This window comes from Seriola aureovittata, chromosome 5 (assembly GCF_021018895.1).
Source record: "Seriola aureovittata isolate HTS-2021-v1 ecotype China chromosome 5, ASM2101889v1, whole genome shotgun sequence".
Classification (NCBI taxonomy): Eukaryota; Metazoa; Chordata; class Actinopteri; order Carangiformes; family Carangidae; genus Seriola; species Seriola aureovittata.
Genome location: NC_079368.1, coordinates 27,306,454 through 27,328,931, shown reverse-complemented (window position 1 = coordinate 27,328,931; position 22,478 = coordinate 27,306,454). Strand labels below are relative to the sequence as shown.

General features: G+C 40.0%; 1 protein-coding gene across 3 annotated transcripts in view; it reads left to right on the top strand.

Moving 5' to 3' along the window:
- Positions 1–22,478, top strand: part of grid2 (glutamate receptor, ionotropic, delta 2) — a 469,811-nt gene that overhangs the window by 432,849 nt on the left and 14,484 nt on the right. For all 3 annotated transcript variants that reach the window (XM_056376388.1, XM_056376390.1, XM_056376391.1), the window contains exons 14-15: positions 4,358–4,524; positions 21,664–21,904. In XM_056376388.1, the coding sequence (XP_056232363.1) occupies positions 4,358–4,524; positions 21,664–21,904 (408 nt within the window). The remainder of the gene's footprint in view (positions 1–4,357; positions 4,525–21,663; positions 21,905–22,478) is intronic.

Sequence of the window (22,478 nt, the reverse complement as noted above, 5' to 3'; positions counted from 1 at the left end):
TGGTGGTGCCCTTTGCGTCTGTGTTCTTGGTACTTCAACCCTGGTCATTTTGATAGATGAACATTTTGACTCGCTTTGAATTGCAACTACAGTATTCAGGTCATACTGTACACCTATATTAAAATAGTTAGTTGAACAAGAATACAATTTGTTGTGTATTTTTCCACATAATATTGTATTTCTTTGGAATATTTCCTAAATATTTATTTAACTATTATCTAATCTCTGTTTGTCACTCATTTATGTTACTCAGCTGCAATGAATATGAGGCCCTGACTCCATGACCCCACTGTTGAAAGTTAAATGAAACATTTTATTGTTTACAATCAGGAAGTAGCCAGTGGAAGTATCTTTATATATATATTTTTTTTTTTTGACCAGCACACTGTTTCAACTGTGCGCAGGACATCACAGGTGGACATGAATATTATTTTAAGTGGAAACCTAGAGTCAAATGCAGGGCGTCAAAGGTGCATGTAAACAGTTTAACATGAATAACATCTTAATTGGAGTATGGCCCATTGCCAGATTACTCATTGCATGTAAATGCGGCTTGTGAAGCATATAAAGCTGCCTTGCCTAGATAATCCCACTGAGTCCTTACCAAACTCGAGAGCTCATCCATCTTGTCTGCCAGTGACCTTACATTTCCTATAGCGACAGATAGATGGTAGATTTTAAGTCTCTTCTCTCTTATTTGGACCTAGGCATGCTGCAGATGGCAGGGATATGACTTATATGTATCAGACAACTGGAAAACAGTATTTTTGATAGTTTGGAGAAGAGGAACCAAGAATAAAGATAAAGGCAAAACAAAGTACTAGTACATTCAACGTGGCCTGATTTGAAGGCAGCTAGAAAAAATAATGAAGGCTTTTACCAGACTTCTGGCCCAGACAGCTCCTAGCAGTTAGAAAGCTGTGAACCTTTTCATATGAGCTGCTTGAACAATCACAATCACAACCAAAGGTACAGCAACAGGAGCAAGCGGCCTTTGACACGTCACTTTTATGGTACCATTGCAATCATGAATTTGTCTTCAGTAATTAATTAACCTTGAGCCAATATTAAACAAATGCTTTGCATATAGAGTACTTGTTCTGGTACATCAGATCAAGTGCTCCCTATTCACCGATACATTGTCTCTGTTCGTGAAACGCAGCAGCAGCTACAGACAAGAGTATTTCCCTTCACTGGCCCCAGCATCATTTTCATTGCGGGGATAATTGCTTTTATGTGATTGTATGCCATGTTGGCATTATTAAAATTCGAATTTTTATTGAGTTTGGTTTGAATGAATTAAAGATTCCAGGCGACACAGTGCACTTGAAGAAGGCTTATCGTGAAGTAAAGATATTTGAACTGATCTTCATTTGAAGGGGCCCAACATGGCAAAAAATAATGAAGATACAGCACCAATGAGGAGTTTTATATCTCTTATATCCTGTTAGACTTTGTTAATGCAGGAATGAAAATTCAGCCAACAACATTAAAGCCTGATGTGTTCAACCTTTTCAGCCTCATTATACCATAGTCTTTTAGGCCAGGGGTGTTTGTTATAATGTGCAGGACTCTCTCCACTCTCATTCATTCTCTCATTTTCACTTTATATAGACTCAATTTTATACTCTTTCTTTGTGTTTTTTCTTGTGATCTAGCATTTTTTAAATTTTGGTTGATGAAGGGTATGGCATATATCCAAGTCCAGGTTATTTTCTTCCTCCATTCCACTTCTAAAATGGCTCATGAATCAAAGTAAACACATTAATTCCACTCTGCTCTTTCTTCTGAAAGGCATCACCATGGGGGCTTTTAAAGCCATACAAACATTTTTATTTTTGCTTGTTTTTGTGTTCTTTCCCTTACAGGCATGCCGTTATCCAAATGTAAGCTAACACACCTAAATTCAAAGGACAAAGGACTAGAGTGCAAGTTGTTGCCAAGCTTAACTTGATTGACAGATCTTTTGTGACACAGGGGCTTTTTGACAACTGACTCTAGGTTATTGATGTTTTCTGTTTAAGGGTTTGTCTACATCAGTTGTTTTTGCAGTAAAAAAAAAAAAACAGACCTTTATTTTTATTTATATATTGACAAAATTGCAGCTTTTCTATCAAGACAAACTCAATTATGTATGTGAACTGAGCTAAATATTTAAAATGTTAGAAAAAAATAAAGATTGGACCATTAAACATGGTCATCATGTCACCATCTTCACATGTATTTGACCCAAATATCGCTCTAAACTCTGCCATGGGTTGTGAAAGTTTAATCATGTTTGACATCTATTTATGATATTGACAAAGGCTTGTATCACATGATTGTGATTCAACCGGAGCCAGATACAGTTTAGCTGAAGCACTGAGTTTGTGTAACCCTCTCACGCAGTTGTTGTGTTACCATGGTCACAGCTTTCCAGCTTACCCTAACTGACCACCAAAAGGCCGACGTGACCCAACCTGACCCCAACCTGAACATCATTTCTAAAAAGTTTTCCAAACCCAGCTTGGGTCAAATATCCATCCTTTTATTGCAATATAGGGTTTTTAGCTAAAGGTGGTACACATGGTATGGCTCCTTTTTTTCCCACTTTTTGTTATAATTGGTTTTCAGGTTCGTCATATGCTAAAGGATAATCACAGTGTTCATGAGATTAGAAAAGCTTTGGTTGTGTTTTCCGTGTGGCTGACATCAGAGGTCACTGCGTACATAGGGTGCATAATAATTCTTTTCAGCCCCTTTCACCCAAATGTCGTGAGAAAAAAAAAAGTCCTTAATGTTCAATTGTAAGCTGTTGAAACAGATTTTTTACTAATTTCCTTAGTACAAAGCCCGTAATCTTTCCAATTCAAAAGCAATAATGAAAAGCCATAAAATTATTATTCAAAGTAATAAAGCGCTCTTTCCACTCTTTTTAAGGTTGTAAAGAGCAGAATGAGCCATTCTGATGCCCTGCAGTGAATTATTGCACACACACACACACACACACACACACACACACACACACGTGCACACACATGAATACACACACACACACACACATATACACTTCAGAGGACTACAGACTGTGAAATTACCCAATCAGAGGGTCTTGTCGGTTCTCAGACATTAGTCATCACACATAAGCCAACTGGGGTGATACACACACACACGCGTGCACACACACACACGCGTGCACACACACACACACACACACGCATATACACACAGTGAAGACAAAGGGGTTTTAAAATTTCATAATGTTCCATTAAAGTTAATGACACACCAAGTCCAAAATAATGTGTTAGAAGAAAAGTGTGTGTGTATGTGTGTGCGTGTTTGTGCGTGCGTGTGTGTCTGTTGTTCTTTTCACCTTAGGCTATTTGAGTGAATTGTCAGAAGAGGTGTCATGATGTGAATACCACAGCCAGGTTGTTTATTCCCAACTTTTCATTTTCCTGTGAAAATATAGATTTATTGAATGTTAACGAGAAGCCGCGTAAACAACGTCCACCTTCAACATCTATAAAACAAACTGTGATTCTCACCTTGACTCACTTTGACCTTCACGTTCCTCTTAACCACAAGCTGCAAGTACATACTTAACACCTGCAGTCCCTTCAGTTTGACGACACATACACAAAACAAGGATAGGCTTATAAAAATGTAAAATGTGTCCAAAGCATACCCACATGATGTGCAATAAAGATGAGCCAAAAAGCCATTAACAGTTGTGCATCTTGTCAAGAGGGAATGTTAAACGGTAAAATTGTTGTAGGATGGGCAAACTTACAGCACGGCAAAGTCTAATCCTGGTGCAACACGCCAGACAGTTGCTATGAAATCTCTGTGAGCTGGGGTGAATTTGTCCTCTCTGACCACCTCCACAGCCTCGACCATGATTCAGCTCCTCCACAAAGACATGCAAAGGTTTATAGAGCAGCTATTAACTGATCATGGATAAGCTTAACCGATAACTGTCATTTACATTTCTAATAGACATATATGATGAGGTTTCACCTTTAGGTACTAAACCAACAACCTTATTACACAGTTATTATGTGTTATTTACACAGAAGATGGTACAGAAACAGGTACATGTGAGTACACATTTAATCAAGAAACAAGGAGTTAACTGTGCAGGTAATATTCATGTAAATGTCTGTGGTATGCTGTTTTAACAAAAGTGTGGGTCTACACAACACATAACTGTACAGTAGGTCAGTATGCAGTACAATATGCCTCCACTTATGTTTTTGGAATTTAACAGTGTTTTTGCAAAATTAACCTAAATGACAAAATTCTTAAAAATAGATAAGATGAAGATGCACCTTTGTGAACATAGTTAAGTGTGCTTAATGTCTATTCTTCTTTTTAGGTGAAGTACGGCCGGTTTGGTTTCGTGTGGGATGCAGCAGTGCTGGAGTACGTTGCTAATAATGACGAGGATTGCTCCTTCTACACTGTCAGCAACAACGCACCAGACCGTGGATATGGTATCGCCATGCAGCATGGCAGCCCCTACAGGGACATTTTCTCCCAGAGGTAAGAGTCTTAACAGTAAACAACAGTCAGCAGCATCCTTCACTGCAGTTTATTTGTTATTTAAAGCACATGTTTCACATGCGCAATGATGGAGCCGTCACTTTTGTTCTACACTATTTGTTTCAGTCGTATTGTCTTCAGTTGAAGGTTGAGAAATATCCTCTGCTTTTGAGAAGAGTTAATGGAAAATTGCATTCATATGTATTCTACTTCTGGAGAGGTCTTCTAAGTTTTTTATGACTGCTCCAAATTTATGTCAGCCAAATAAAAATGGCCACAGCCATAAAGTTTGCCCCTCTGCAGTGGTTGAAGAATCTGCTCTCTAGGTCAGACACAAAGTAAATAGCAGATTAAATTCTACATCTATCTTCCAGAGGAAAGGGGTGAATGGCACTTTCATAACCTGTGTGCAGCTAGGTTGCTTCACCTCAGCGTGAACCATCAGTTCACATTGAGGTTAAACATCTGTGACAACTCACACACACAAATACGTAGAGTACACAATGTAGATGTATCCAAACTGACCCCAGCTGTTTATCTTGTTGCTGTGGGGGGGTTGTGGTTTTGCTTTTTTTTTTTTTTTTTTTTTTTTTTTTTTTTTTTTTTTTTTGGTTCAGAGATTCTCGTGAATCAAGACAGTAACTGAATTTATCTGTGGTGGCTACTATGAAGCTTAGACACTACACAAAAGTTCATTAATCTGCTCATCTCCGCCGCTGAACTGTCATCTGTGCTGTGCTTCTGCAGTGCTGAGTGTTCTTCTTTGTTTCTTTGTTTCTTTGTTTGTTTTGATTAATTTTTCAATGTCATACTGCGACGTAAACCACATCTCCAGATGCAGGTTCAGTCGTATGAGGTGTGAAAGGATTGCTTGCATCCCCACAGAGAATCATGTCGGCTTTATTTTCGTCATCAAGCATGAGATCATTTCAATATGAGGGAAAACTAAAATGTCTAATGCCTTCATTAAGCTCATAATTTATATAATGTAAAATAGTATAGGTAGTGTTGTTTTTTGTGTGTGTGTGTGTGTTTGTGTGTGTGTGTGTGTGTGTGTGTGTGTGTGTGTGTGTGTGTGTATGTGTGTGGTAAAAGATGGAACCACATTTTATGTGCATGGGCCAAAATGTGCGAGCTTTTCAGAGTGTGTGAGTGACTAGGCCAGTCTGTTTATAACTCTATATCCGGTGAAGCGTTTCGCTCCAGAATATTGCCTATCATGGCTGTTATTAAAATAAACAAGCAATTAATTGACAGGCCATGTTTCTAATTCCCTCCTATTATTTCAGGGGCAATGTCACACTCACGGGAAAACAGTTTCAAACAGTTTACTCACAGTCTCCATTGTTCAAACGAAAACAAACAGAGGAATTATCACGTGAAAAATAATCTCTGCGGTATAATTGTTTTGGGGGTTTTTTTATGTGTGATTTTTATATTTTTCATCCTGACATTCTGCATTATACAGGTTAATGAAGCACTAAGTGGGGGTTCAGGAGGAATTATATTAGCAGTCTATGCCCTGACATCATGGAGAGAACTGTTTCACTCTGCTTGATTATCTTCGGTGGCCTGGTCATAACAAGTCTGGTGACTTGTTCATGCATCTTTCAATTGGATTTGTGTTTACTGGGCCACCTGCATTTGCTCGAAATAAAATCATTGTTTACTGGGTTAGATTGTATTTATCCTTACAATAACTCCACCAACCAGCAGTAGTAGAAACATCAACTTTATAATAGTCTTTAAATACTAGATTAAAGCTATATTTGTACTGGTTTCTGTGAAGGTTTGTTTGATAGTAATTCTAACACTGCATTAGTCTTCCTTATACAGAGCTGTGGTCAAGATAAATTTTGAGGTAAACACTTTACTTTGATAGTAGCAGAAAATTTGGTGTTGTTAAATTATCAAGCAGCCAATCTCTGAGGGCAGCTATACGCCCAGAATGCTGTGACAGCACCTTTCCAAAATACTTGTTGTGGAACTAGTTTACAAGCCTGAATGTTATTAGTTCTACAAATGACACACGTTGCAGTATGAACAGAAAAGAGATGAGTATTAATTTTGTTGTCATCAGTGCAATACTGTACTGTATGTATCTCATCCACTAAAAAGGGATTTCTAAAGCAGTGCAGGGCAGACAGGGCAAAAGCAGGCCAAAAACCACTAGAGCCAAGGGGGGGAATTATATAAGCAGCCAACATTTGCTGAGCCTGCCTAACCCTTCTCAGATGCCAGCACAGACACATGTGTCGACTCAAATTGTCTGAGAGAACAGTGTCGATATAAAGCTTCTGTATCCCATGTATCAGTATACCCTGTCAGGCATTTTTCTCTTTTTGCATTTGATATTTCATGACATGACAAATAATGACTTCAGCCGCAGGCTTTTCTATCTTTAATTTAGAATACATTCTATATCAAGACCTTTGTAAGGCTTTTGATTCTTGCTGTCACATTTTGTCAGATAAGTTGCTTTTCATTGGTTTGGATATATCTGCTTGCAGCTGGTTTTCATACCTTCCTGGTAGACTGCTCTTGTCATCATTTTCAAATTTAACTTCTTAGAAGTACTTAAAAAGGTGTCCCATAAGGATCAATAATAGCCCCCCGTCTATTTATTCTCTACATTTTTAATATTAATTTTCCAACTCTCAGTTATGATGATGATGCCATCCTGTATTCCATCAATTCCATCATGCACCAAGTCATTTTACAAGGTCTCAAACTGTTGAATATGATATAGTACAGCATTGTAAACACAGGAATTTAATTTGGATTGATATCAGATTGTTCCATAAACAGAGTGTAACTCAGAGTTCATAAACTACATCATTTTATTTACATTCTTACACAGAAGCAGAGTTAAATTTCTCCTTTGAAAACAGAAAAAAACAATCATACTATCTTTTATATTATCTGTGGTGTGCCAGTTTGAAGTTAGGAACACTCGCTCCTCTGAGGAACTTGAAAGGTTTACTTGCTGATACAGTATTTTTATTGCTATTTTCAATTAATTAATTATTGTGTCTTTGTGTGATTGTTTCTATGTCCATAATTTGTTCTTTGCTCTCTTTTGCTAAAGAGATCTTGATCTTAATGAAATGTCCTCAGTAAATAAAACTTCATAACAAGAAAAGAAAGAAAAGAGAAAACAATTAACGAGAACATAAACATGTGAGATTAAACCATTAATCGATAAAAATACAAATAGTTAGATGTTGTGTGGTTTGATTGAAGATGGAATCTTGCTGTTACTTTGTGTGTGTGTGTGTGTGTGTGTGTGTGTGTGTGTGTGTGTGTGTGTGTGTGTGTGTGCGTGTGTGCGTGCGCGCTTTCTGCATACTTGAGGAGTGTTTACTCTGCACGTCCCTGGTGGTAATATGAGAGATGAAAAGGAATTTATTTGCTTTGACACTTCGGAGAGAAACGCAGTATCTGTAGAGATAGACAGGCTGCTAGAACTTCATCGTTTTCAACCTTTTTATTTTGTGAAGAAACCATTGCCCGAGTTCGAGTGCAGCACCACTTCATGCCTGTGTTTCTGTTTTTGTGCGGGACTCTGGATCTGGGTGTATTTGTCGGCAGCGTGGAACAAATAATGGCCGACTGTGTACGGGCTTGTGGATGCTGCTGATCTCAGATTGATGGAGACAGCCCGCAGATTTACCAGAGTCAGAGAAACAGTGGTGTAAAGGGTTAGTCCACTAATTTAAACTGACAGCTACTGACAAGTTGTTTTGAAGTGCTGAAGGGGCAAGACTGAAAAAAATAAACCCTCTCTCACAGGCATATATTATTTTTGTCTATGCGAGTCTGCAGGCATTGAAGTGAAAATTGCAAATCGAAGATTTAATCCACAGCAGATGGACATCTTGAGCTTGCTGCAGTCTAAGATGATAAGCTGTAGGCGAGACATTTTGTTGTGCATATTGAACATAGTTAGATTTTACATTTTCATTGCAAGATAGATGAGGTATCTCTTTGTGTTGTATTATGGTTAGGACTGCAGAATCTAAATCTTGACTTCATCTTTGATGTAGCGGGTGCGACGAATTCAGTGGAAGTCGATGATAAATGTCAGTAGGAATAAACAATTCAGAGAAAATGAATTATATGCTCATTATGATATCAGTGTCATGCTATCAGAGGGTTGTTTCCATAAAAATCCTGCTTTTCCACTCAGGCACAAAAAGAGTTCCAGATCTACAATAAAACAATATATAATAATAATAATAATAATATGGATTTGATTATGGTCATGCTGCTTGTTATGTTCAATTCAGCAACAAAGATCATTCATATCGTTGTTTTATTACCTGGCTGCAGGCAAGTGTTCATCAGTGGCCTGAGGGCTGATAGTTGAGTGCTTTTAAAATAGAACCATGGCAGGCTGTGTTTCTGTGTGGACCATGGCAGTGCGTGCTGTATGGTACGCTTGAGGGGCCAAATGATGCACACAACAGTGACAATTCATTGCTGCAATCATGGCAACATCACACCTCAGAGACCATTGGTTAAATTGCGGTGAGCAGGCACAAGAAACAGGCTTCATATTTTGAAATGAAATTAGCCTGTTTGTCTGTGGCTTGTAGTTCCCTGACATGGTTGATATCGCCCTTTAGCTGATCCGGTTTTCCTTCACAAATGGGTGAAGTTGTTGGACAATTGTGAGAGATTGGAATATTTTGAGTTGCAAGTGATTTGTTCAGATTCATTCCTTTTCCTTCAAGGAAACATGCGTTTTTTTGCATAAAGACAAAAATTTGATTCCAAGAGATTCCTTGATAAAGATCAGTATTAGATTGTGGAATATGAATTTCATTTGAGTAATGTGACAATGTAAGAATGAGTCACTGGCTCCTGAACTTCACTAATGTGTCTCCCTTATTGCTACGTTTAAAATACTTATGTGAGAGAGATAGCAGAGTGAGGGGTATGTATGTGTGTTATTTATTTTTCTCCCCTTCACTCCTAATATCATGGTGCAGACTTGCTTTTATTTCAGTCTTAAATCCAACAATCCACACATGCCTTCTTCATTGTTCCCTCTACAGCCTCAGCTCCTTCATGCATTTATTTTAAATCCTATCCAGACGATAAATCGAAGTCCAACCACAGTAAGTGATGTGTCACTAATGTGGTGTGTGTAGTTCTTCACTAAAAGTTGTTTTTAAGTGATATTAAAGTGCGGTGGGTGCCCGTGAATACAAAGTAAACTGTATGGCCCATAAAATAGTTTGTTTGTGATGCTTTCAGTATTCTGGCAAGATTGTATATCAGCAGCTCTCATGACAATAAAATTGTCAACAATAGTTAAAAAACTGTTGATGAACTGACTTGTGAAAGTTTGAGTATTGCGAACCTTGAAGTGAAATTTAATGTATCGTGCAGTGGAGTTTTTCTTTGGAAATGTATATGATAGAGATAAACTGAACTGCACCATTGAAGGACACATATAAATAGCTTTTAAAGCTGCCTTTGTAAATCTTACATTGTAGTCCCAGCAGAAGGGTAGTAAACACAGTCTGCAGAAGAGGGCTATGGGTATAATACCTGCTCCTGTACTGTTGGCTCTCTGTCACAACTGTCAAAACTGTAAAGTAGTTCTGACAAAAAAAATAAATATTTAAAAAAAGTCTCTGTAAGTATCCTTGTAATAAGTCAATATAAATTCTAATTTCACCTGAACCCTAAAACAAGGATATTTACATACTGTCAGTCACACATTCACAACTCAGTGTAGGTGTTATGCCTACAAAACTGCAGAGAGAACTCACTCACACCCACAGAACAGATTATTAGCATTAGCATAGATCATTTATTGATTTGTGAATCTCCAGAAAATTAACAAGTAACTGTTTATATAATCGTTTGAATAATTTCTCACTCAAAAATGTCAGCGTTCTGCAGTTCAAGCTTTTCCAGTATGAGGATTTTCTGCTTCCCTTTGTTTCATATCATTAAAAATGACAAACATGCGGGTTTTGTTGGTCAGACAAAACAAGACATTTTGTATAACACAGTTTGTGTTAGTTAGTTGCCTAGAGCAGCTTTAGCCTGTTTACATAGTACATAGTATGTTATACTGTATTAGTAGAATAACTCAAGTCTTGGAGCGATGGTAGAAAAAATACATTTTACTGAGAAAAGTTTCACTTAGTTCAAAATCCTCAGTGACTTCTAGCTCCAGTTACTATTCCTTTCTTTTTGGGGGCCCCATGGAGCAAGGGACATATTGACTTGCATATTGGCATTTTTTTCAGGATTATTTTTTTCGTTCTCTCTCTCTCTCTCTCTCTCTCTCCCTCTCTCTCGCTCTCTCTCTTTCTCTGATTTCCATTTTGATCTCATGGGAAGGAAAAGAATAATAACAGTAGAGTGGAAAAAGAGACATCTGGACACAATACAAGTAGCAATTGCAACAATTCTTTTTGCATTCAGACACTGAAGACCTTCAAATTGGTTCAGAATATGTTCTTATTTTGAAGGTTCCTTGTAGTCCCATGATACTTTGAGCTACATGCATAATCTAAATAAAGCTTAATCAAGGCTCCTGCTGAAGCAGCCGAAGGCTAAAAAGCGAGTAATATGGTTCATCCCCTCTCCCTCTCCATCATACATACACACTCATTTACACAGTGAGCTCAAGTTAAGATGTAGGCTCTGAAGCCCTCACTTTCCAATCCATGGAAATCACTGTCCATGGGGGAAGATAATGCATTTTTTCCCCAGGGGTGGTGAGCAAAGAAAGAATGATTGTGTGTATGCATTTGTGTGTGTATGAGTGTTTTTACAACAGTGACATTGTTCCAGATGACAAAAAATGGATTTAATGTCAAGTGTCAATTAAATCTCCCTCCCTCTCTCTCTCTCTCTCTCTCTCACTCACTCACTCTCTCTCTCTCTCTCTCTCTCTCTCTCTCTCACTCTCACTCACTCTCTCTCTCTATATCTGACTTTGCTCCAAGCTCTTGTGCTCTAAAGCTGTCACTCCTGTACCAATCTATCACAGTCAGACTCAGCCCACACGCTTAGTACATTCATTAAATCTTTATTAATCACAATTCATGATGGGGATGTGGCTCGTACTCATCCTCTGTCACTCTCTTACTCTCTCCATGTCTTAATGATGGTTAATGACTGTGTGACTTCTGCGTGTTGTTTATCATAGTTCGGCTTGATAACATAGTCTGGGGGTGTTCCAGTTCACCCCCACACTGTGCTTTAATGATGCTTAATTGAAAACTTTGTTGACAAAGTGTATGACATTGGACCCTGAGAGTGCTAATTGGAATAATTAAGCTTTGCAAACTTTACTTGAGGGGACCAAAGACTCGTGGGTAAATAACCTCTCTTACCCCATTCCTTGGGCTTCAATATAATGAAACACTATTGAAAGGGCGACATGTTGGCTCAGTGACAAACACTGGTGCCTCGCAGTCTGTAGTGAGTGGTGGTAGGGCTTGTGTTGGAACATTGGCCCTGCATGTTTCTCCGTGGTGTCTCCATCTTCCTGCTGTGGTGACCTGAGCTCTGTGTGTTTCAGTGCCTTTCAAAAAGTGTAGCGGCTCTACATATGTAGATCTGTGGATATCAGCCATACCTCCATTTAAACCAGCTCTGTTTGAATGACATCTTTGCATTTAGTTTCTTGTCTTCCCAGAGCATTAGTGCACACAATAACATCTGTGGCTCAGACAAGGGTTATGCAATACAAGATTTTTAACATGGATTTACTTTTTCACTTGACTTCATTTTGCTAGATGGAGCATGGCGTTTGCTGTGTCTCTTGTGTGTGATAATTTGTCCAGTAAAAGAGAATGCCAGGCTCCGATGTCGGGGGACTGCAGCAATTATGGACCGTGTGTTTGTCAGAGGGAAATGGGGTGAGTTGGAAAGCGAACAAAGCTTGAGCGTTGTTTGTAGTTTGCACCTGTTGTGCAATAGAAGCCATGCTGTTTAAACTTATAATTTGAAATTATTCATCATCGTGGTGATGATATGTTGACAGTCCTCAAAAGTCAAAAGAGAAAATCAACATGTTTGAACTGATCAGGATGTCTGATGCTGTTCGACAGTATGTTCAACAGTGTGTTATCTGTTCCGGACTCTCCTCCTCTAAACACTCAGCCATAGAAATTCAGCAAATTTCCTCAATATCCAATCAAGTTGTGCACACTGTAACTGCAAGACCAGCATGTTATCGGAAATGATCAGTCGACGACTATGAAGGTCACTGGAAAGACTTCCGTAGTTTACTATTTTTATATTTGGCACCAAACTAAATCCACTTTAAAACAAACTCAAATATGCACCGCCAGAGGTGGAATAATATTTCTGTCTGAGATGACTCCAGCAGTCTGTGGTTGAATAAACAGACTTTCCAGACACTGAGGTATTGATATGTGGCTGTGGGTCAGCGTGCTTCAGTCTCAGCTTCTATCAGTTTTTTTCTTTTTTTTTTTTACTTTAACACAAGAAGAGAACAATCAGGAGCAGGTGCCCTTCACCTGAGTCTGCAGAGTCTCTCTGCTCCACACTAAGACTCAGTCAATGACCTGCTTGCAAAAGTGGGAAAATGATTTGGACGAATAAAGAAAGTGACTGCAGCACAGGTCAGCTTGTAGTTGTTCTTTTGACTCTGTGATTTTTACCACAAAGCAGCAGGTTTGGTTCGTTCTTTGAAGCAGGTCACATGATGCAACATGATTTAACAACAATAATCTGATGCTTTATTGATTCCCCATCGTGTCTACAGACAGGTCAAAAATTAGCTTCAGCAGGCTTTTAGCTTGTGGTGATTCAGAGATGCTTCAGCGGGTTGTTTGCTGACACGGGTGCTAGAGTTCAGCTCTTTAGTTGAAGGCTGGCCTCCCTAATCACTCTGTCACTCTCACTACTTGGGAAAACTACAAGCAATGCTCAAACTCTGTGAACTCTCCAACTCAGCCCATTTCCCTTTGAATTGAAATGCCAGCAGCCACACAAGGTTTCACCTTGAAAAACCTGCTATACGTCTGTCTCACTGTACAGGTTTTAGTGCAGATATTTTCACAAACAAATCACATATTTTCTAAGACATGCTCGTACTCTGACAGCAAAACTTCAAACTCTTCTGACGCAGCAGTCATCACAGCTACAGTGAAACTGCTTCCAGAAACTTTTTTTTTTTTTTTTTGAGTTATTTATAATTATATGAACATTATTCTTCATCATGTTTTCCTGTGAGGCTAACACCAGTGAGGCAGCCAGAGACCGCTGATGTTGCCAGCTCTGTGTTAAGCTAGTAACTGAGGTGTCAGCTCAGTGTTGTTCTCATTTAAGGAGCTGACAACCAACAGTCGTCACAGAGTAACAAACTCATTTTAGCATAACACTTCTGTCTCTCATCCCCTTTCTTCCATCCCCCTCTCTGCTCATTTCATTTGACATTCTTCTTCTGCTCACTCATCTCATCCATTGTCTTTTCTCCTCTCTTAACTCAGCTTACTTCATCTACCCCGTCTCCCTCTGCTTTCTCTGCTGTGCTCTCCTTTCCTCCATTGTGTGATTTTGTTGTCAGCCATCCACCCAGACTGATCATACTCTGTTTTTTTTTTTTTTTTTTTGCTACCCACTCATTTTCTCACACAATCTTCTTTTTTCCCTTATTCTCCACCTCACTCACTTCTCTTCTCCCTCACGTTCACATTCTCTCTTCCACCTCTCACCTCACCGCAACTTCCACTTTTCACTGTCTCCAACTTAAAATTGTGTTTGCTACAGAGGTGACAGGAGAAGAATATTCGCAAAAATGATCAAGACTGTTGTCGTTGCTGCAGACATATTTCGCTGTTCCTCATACGGTAGTACGCGCTGAGACGACGCACTATGCCTCGACACCTCTCACAGAAACAGTTAAGAGGTCTATCTAGCCGGTTCTGAAATTCACTCAACTGTTTCACATTATGCTTGATCATCTAACTCACACTGCTCTGCATTTTAACTGGCTACAGCTGCAGTAAAACCTGCTGCTGGGGAAAGAGCAGCATGGGACATAACCTGCATTTATAGAGGCCTTATGGATGGGCCTGGGAAAGACTGCAGAATCAACACAAGACATAGAGTTACAGTGCATTTAAAGGGGCAATAAGTGAGATTTTATTGTCCCATAGCAGAAAACAGCTATTATATATCTAGAGGGAGTTGATACCCGAGTTGATCAATACCAATGACTCAACGATCAGTTTGCCAGGTGCTGAGATAACAGGCTTTCAAAACTCACTTTGTAGTCTACAGTCTCCAGTTCCAACAGTCCCACCATCCATTTGAGTCAGAAAGACACCCCGTACCCCAGCAGTGGTGCAGCAACACAGTGTGAAATCTCTTAACAGTCCATTTTCACTCCAGTAGGGATATCATTTATAACGTTCGGGGCTGCTCATTAAACTGTTACAAATAGATGCTGCTGTCAAATAAAGTCAAATGAGCTCCTAAAAGCCCTCTTTTTAGGTAATACATATTTAAACATGAAATGTTTTTGTTTAGAATAAATTATAACTATTCCAGCTCATAAAAGGTCCTTCAGAATCTTGATTAAGTCAAACACGAGATATTGACTTTCATGTCCAATAAAGGCTGCATCCTGTTTTTAATATTCGGCTTTTTTCGTTTTGAATCTAGTGATTTAGCTTCAGTGAGTAAAATTGTATTTGTGTGTTTGCTCACACATGTTTGTACATGTCAGGACAGTTATTAACATAATGCAATCACTTCTGTCCCCTATCTAAGTCACTGTGATATTCTTCCTTTCAGCTTGAGTCAACTAATAATGTGTGATCATCCTACCATCAAGGCTGCTGCCATAGAGTTGCCATGGCAACATCTAGTCCACGCAGTAGCAGCCACTGCGGAGAGAACGGGGAGGCAGAGACATAGCACACACACACTCTCACACAGACAAATACACACACAGATACACACACACACACACACACACAGAGGCATACAGCAGTTGCCCCTCACCACACAAGCAACCCCTGCTCATTTGCTTTAACAGCCAGTGGGAGTGTTAAAGTCATTATAGATCTCCCCAGTCAAAGTCAACGATCTTAAAGCAAGGTGATAACTCATTACACACACACGGTGTTAATGCGTCTCACAGCACACCAGCTGTTTCATAGACGCCGCACTCCAAGACGCACGGAGATGCACACATGCATACACAATACACATACATTCAATATAGTAAGACGCTATTACAAAGAGGCGCACACAGTCCTGCTGCACGTGCACACACATGCACACACAGGGCAGCTGTTTCACTCAAAGAGGCCATAACAGACACATAGACACAGTTAAATTAACCCTTGTTCTGTAATTACATTTGATCTATCAAACACACTTTACTCTCCTCATGCATGCAGCTGACACTGACATTGAAACCGTCACATATACGGTACATTTTAGTTGACAATGATGCATTTAATTAGATGTTAACATGCAGTTGACATTAAACCCCAGTATTATATAATGCAGGACATGACATTAATACCTGTACTTTACATGCTCAGACTACACTGATATATAGTGGATGCTATTCTTAGTGATTAAGGCCTAGTACACACGAACACAAGGTATTTGTTAAAACAGGGGTTTTCCTCCTTTATTCTTAAAAAAACATGTCAAAAAAACAGGCAGTGATAAAACCCTAACCGTAAAGCCATGCGAGCCAATCAGAAACCTGAAAAAAATGATTACCTGTTGCAGTAGGCTAACAACAAAGACATCACAAGCCAAAAATTCTGTTTTCCCTGCCTACAAATCAACATCATCAATGAACATCATCACCTTGGAAGTCTTTTTGCAAAAGCTCAGTTTTCAGTGACACAGTCAGCTTGTGAACGAAAAGCGATAATAATAGAAAAGCTACTTTTTTTTAGAAATATACCAATGGGGGCGCCTCAGTGGTCACCTGGTATCTGTCACTGTCCTACTGGAATAAAGGCAAAAATGCCCCCCCCCCCTAAAAAAAATGAAATATAACAATGTACTGGACGAGGCCTAAATTGATCTATTTCCTGATACTTCAGGCAGCGTTGTGCTGACTAATGACATCTTGAGGAAGAAACACAAACAGCCCTTGAAGGAAGGAAAAAAAAAAAAAGAAACACATCAACTGCACATTCCTTCAGTTCAGTATTCAACATGTCCAAACTAAAATTAAAGCAAAAAAATGTTTTTAGATAACTGTGCACGGAAAAAACACATTGCTGTGGGGTTAAATAAATGAGCTGTCAGATTACTTCTCCTGTGCTTTACCATGAACTCCATCAATCTCTGTGTAATGTAGTGGATCTTTCATGAAGACATGAAGGCCATGACACACACACACATGCACTTTAATTAGCTGCTCCTAGCTCTCATTATGTCAGTTTGTAATTGTTTGCGAACAAACTGTGCATTACAGAATGGTCGTGTTTTTTAAATGTGCGGTAGCAGCAGCCAAATTAAAAATCTAGACAGATGGTGTACTGTGGGAAACCTTTGACTCAACCCATGTTTTTGTCAGGCAGCTCACAGTGGCCTTTCATCCTGACGTTCAACCATGGGATAGAGATAAATGAAGCACAGTGGTCACTGCTTTCGTGAGTTAAAAAATGAACATCACCTTGCTCACCTTCTCTCACAAAGCATCAGTATTCCTTGTCTAGTAGCTCCATGAGTTGACAAAGATGCCTGTTAAGCTTGTCAATAACTGATCTTCTATGTGTGGACTCATTGTGAACACACTTACGTAATCTGTAAGTGACCAGGCTCGAGACGGACACATCATCAGTGCAAGAATTACTCTGTCACATTTGTATTCCATTCATAGGTTCATATTTTTGGATTGCTGTCATATTTGAAAGGGACCTGCTGTGTGGCACGTGAACGTCTTCCTCTTCACTTGGTTTGCACCATCTGTCCAGACTCAGGCAGGGCTGAGGATTTTGATGTTTGGAAAAACATTAATTCCTCTTTCCTGCAAGTATTCTACAATTAGAGTCAATCCAGTGTATTTATTGTCTAACTGTGGGCAGGATAAAGGCAGCTTAACCTCAATGAGATAAATGTAAGGTAATTGTATATGTAGCCATTGTGTGTGTGTGTGTGTGTGTGTGTGTGTGTGTGTGTGTGTGTGTGTGTGTGTGTGTGTGTGTGTGTGTGTGTGTGTGTGTGTGTCTGGGTGTGTGTTCTTAAGAGTGCATGACAGTGCTCAGGTTTGATTCAAGGGCCTATCAGGAAGCAGCCTTTGCATAACTCTGATAGGCCAATTACTGCAGAATGATAGATGATGAGCTCCACAACCAGACAGGTCGTAATATCATGGAGAGAAAAAGCTCTCTGTCCTGAATCACAAATCTGTTCCGCTCTGTCCTCCCTCAAAGTTACATACAGCTTAGTCACATCCTAATAATTTCTATGATGAAAGTCTCTTTTTGAAATGTTTGTTCTTATGTTTTGATCTGTTTGATCTTTGATCAAGTTGGGGGGTACACCTTTTAGTTAATCTTTGTTGTTTTGTTTGGCATCCTTTTGATTGTCTAGAATTGGAAAAGGTTGGCATTTAGTGAGTTTTTTTTTCATTAATATTTGAGAATCACATCAGAGAAGGGATCTTTAACTTATAGATACAGCCAGCAACCTCAACACACACTATTATATTTAAAATGATCAGTTTTTGGTTTGTTTTTAGATTTAAATATTAACTGTGAAAATATTTCACAGTTAAATTCAGGTGACATCGCTGTTTCTCTCTTCAAGAAAAGAAATGTTAATTACCCTTTCCAATGTTTGTCTGTTTTCCCTCAAAGGTCAGCAATAAACATCTTTTGTAGCATTTTGTCACAAAGGCATTTACTGTCCACAGTAATTGTGTTCACAGATGTTAAAGTGGATGAAACAAGAAAATGCCTTTGCTTATTTGCCACTATTTAAGTGCCACACAAAACCAGGGTGACATGACATTTGTTACACATAAGAGCAGTCAGCGCGTGAGCAGAGATAACAGACAGCGACTCCAAAACATAAAGCGTGCCTCTTCTTTTGACAGACATGAAAGACGTCAACTCAAACAAGAAATCTTTAGAAGTTGGCTGAATTCCAAGCAAGAAATGAAATGATGAAATATTTTGACAAAACATCGCCTGACTTCTTTGATAGGTGGGATTGCTCTTATTCCATCTCATTAGCCTGTGTGTAATCCGTCATTCTCTGAAGCTGTCTGTCAGAGCGCAGGCTTGTTTATTTTGTATGTGTGAGAAGCATCTGTTGTCAGAGTGACAGATGAAAAGGTCAGTAATATGTGAAAGGCAAAACATTTATCTAAGAAAAAAGACTTGCTTTGACTTTCATTTACAATTGTTTTTCTGTGATACTTTCGTCAGCTAAGAGCAAACTCGTAAGGATGCTGTTTAAATTTTAATTAAACACAAGGTGCTGTTCAAAAAACTCATCTTAGCTATTTGAAGCTAGCAAATCAACAGTGAAGTGTTTTTTTTTTGTTTCTTTGTTTTTTGTTTTTTTGCACCATTGCTCCTCCAGCAATCAGAACTGTAGCACTCGGAAGGAGCATCGAGTGGTCAGGCATGAATCAGTGTCAGAAGGAAAAGTCCGGTGTTGTCTGACAATACGGTCCGAAACATTTTTGAAAGAGAAAGGAATAAGGACCCACTGCACTAAGGAAAAAGAACAAATTCAGAGCTGAAGTGCGTGGAGGCATATTCATGTCAGCAGGATAATAAGCAGGGCATATAACTAGGCCATACTACGACTGCTGAACTATATATACTGTATAATCCTGGTAATCAGCACAGATCAGTTTGATTTAATTTGTTTTGTGTCAATACTGCATATCATCTAAACAAAGTCTTTTCCAATCTCCGTGTTGATTGGTCTGAGACAAACAATCCCGCTATCCAGCCAGCAGTTGGTGGACACGATCTCCTATTAAAATGACTGTTGGTGGATGTGCTGTTCGAATTAGTGTTTTATGTGTCTCTTCTCTTTTCTTCTCTTCGCTCCTTTCCTCTCCTCTCCTCTCCTCTCCTCTCCTCTCCTCTCCTCTCCTCTCCTCCTCTCCTCTCTCCTCTCCTCTCCTCTCCTCTCCTCTCTCTCCTCTCCTCTCCTCTCCTCTCCTCTCCTCTTCCTCTCCTCTCCTCTCTTCTCCTCTCTCTCTCCTCTCCTCTCCTCTCCTCTCCTCTCCTCTCCTCTCTCCTCTCCTCCTCTCTCCTCTCCTCTCCTCTCCTCTCCTCTCCTTTCCTCTCCTCTCTCTCTCTCTCTCTCCTCTCCTCTCCTCTCCTCTCCTCTCCTCTCCTCTCCTCTCCTCTCCTTTCCTCTCCTCTCCTCTCATCTCCTCTCCTCTCCTCTCCTCTCCTCTCCTCTCCTCTCCTCTCCTCTCCTCTCCTCTCCTCTCCTCTCCTCTCTCTCCTCTCCTCTCCTCTCCTCTCCTCTCCTCTCCTCTCCTCTCCTCTCCTCTCCTTTCCTCTCCTCTCCTCTCTTCTCCTCTCTTCTCCTCTCCTCTCCTCTCCTCTCCTCTCCTCTCCTCTCTTCTCCTCTCCTCTCCTCTCCTCTCCTCTCCTCTCCTCTCCTCTCCTCTCCTTTCCTCTCCTCTCCTCTCCTCTCTTCTCCTCTCCTCTCCTCTCATTCTGCCCAATCAGTTACAATCACAACTGGCATTTTAACCATGCAGTTCCCCGGTTCCTACCAGCACAGTAGCGCAGAGGAAGTGATAAGAGAATGTCCCTAAATGAGAGTGACATGGTTATAGTGCGACATGCTGAGCCTGTTTTTCTGATTTACATTGAAATGAGCCGTGTTTTTCTGGCTATTGTGGATGAAATTAATTATGTAAACTGTCTGCAGGACTAATTTGCATTTCTTGATTGATTTTCGGTCCATGTTGCGTATTCTGTATGAGGAAAAGGGAAGATGAGAGATGGGCACCGTCATTCATGTCAGCATGTTATCATTGAAATTTCAGGAGGCATTTGCCCCCAGGAAGTTCTGCAGATAATTGCAAACATCTGTCTCTAAGTACAAATATATGAATCCTGTTAAAGTTTGCTTGGGCGTGCATGTAGTCAAATTTCTAACTTTGTTCATTTCTGAATGTGTATCTGCCCTGTTGGTGTCAATCAGTGTGGTGGATTAGTTTATTAGTTCATTATTTGCATCTATTTGTTTTCTGTCTTAGTATCCATGTGTCTGTGAGGGAGGTATATCCATAAACACGTGCACGCACATTCCCAGACTGGATTTTTCGTCTTTATTTCTGCCTTTCCATGTGCCCCTCGCTCCTCCACGGTGGATCGCCTGTTAAATATCCAGCCGAATGCTAACGGAATCTTTGTACGCCTGGCTGTCTGTGTGTGTGTCTGCAGCTCCCCTCCAAACCAAAACGAACGACCCAGTTAAATAATAAGCTGAAGCCTAACAGAGGGACCCTATCAACCTCTGAGCTGTATCCTCTCTGAAGCCATCAATCGTGGGACTAAAGCTAGGCTGCATAATGACATTGTGGCAGTGTACTTGCGCTGTGCTGCAAAACATATTAATGTTAGCCATAATGAGTTTGACAGCCCAATATGGTTGTCAGAGATCAGGGAGGATTTCAACTGGCAAACACTGCCCTCAAATGGAAGAGAGCCGTTATAGCATCTGCAGTCAAAGCTGCAGTGTTGTCAGGTTTTGTGCAATTGACTTTTGAAAATTTGTTTTCATTCTTTTGAATAGATAAGAGGTGTTTTGTCTCTGTGATCATTAAAATGGCACTCACACCATCAATTATCATACCCAGTAACTAATTTTATTCTGGACAGTGGTGTGTTACTCTTCTGAATGTCGCTGCTGGCTTGTTGCTGATTCATGCGTCTGCACATTCATTCATGTATGCCTGCCTTTTCATGTATGCTTGCTTCTTTATGTGTTGACCTTTTTCACTTTCCATAAACCTGAAGTTATAGGGTAAACAAATCTAAAACATAGATTCATAAATTGAAAATGCAGATACAATATTTTAACTAAGTGATATATCGGATAAGATTTTGTAGCTTCTGTGTTCTGTGTGTGTGTTCTATGCTTACATGCCCATGTTTCCTGCCAATCTCCTAGAATCTTGGAGCTCCAACAAAACGGGGACATGGATATACTGAAACTCAAGTGGTGGCCCAAGGACAGCCCCTGTGACCTCTACAGCTCAGTCCAGACACGACAGCGTGGCAACGCCCTGGACATACACAGCTTTGCGGGAGTTTTCTGTGTCCTGGCAGCCGGCGTGGTGCTCTCCTGCCTCATTGCCATGGTGGAAAGCTGGTGGTCACGGAGGAAGGGATCCAGGGTCCCCTCCAAGGAGGTAGGAAAATGACGACTGAAAGGACAAATTAAGGTACAGAGAGCGGTATAGGGCCTATAATAGATCCCAGCCCATCTCTTATTTTGAGAGAGGGGAAGGAAGCAGTGCAATAGGCAGAAAAATTGAATTAAGGGAAGAAGAAGTAAGGTAAAAATGCACAGATGGTGATGGGATGGGCGATGGGTTTAGTTTCAGGCCTAGCTGAGGCAGAAAAAGAAGGACGTAATACAAAGTCTAGACTTTGTGGCCAGGGGTGCTAATCTGACAAAAAAAAGTACTTCCTCAAAGTCAGAACGCAGGAGGAATAGTAAAATGAACAGAGCCTTCCTTGTGAAGGAGTTGTGACTCAGCAGCATCTGGATCTTTTGAAAACCTCCTGTGGTCACAGTGTCACTTCCCTTGAAGTAAATTTTCACAAAGGCAACATCAGCAATACTATCCTGATACCACAGGCAGGACGTTTTATTTACACATCTGTCAAAAAGAATCTTGGAGGTCCTATATTAGCTCTGCACTGCTAGAACTGACATTGATCTTTTGCGTGGTCTCGTGTATATAAAGCTGCACAGTCTTG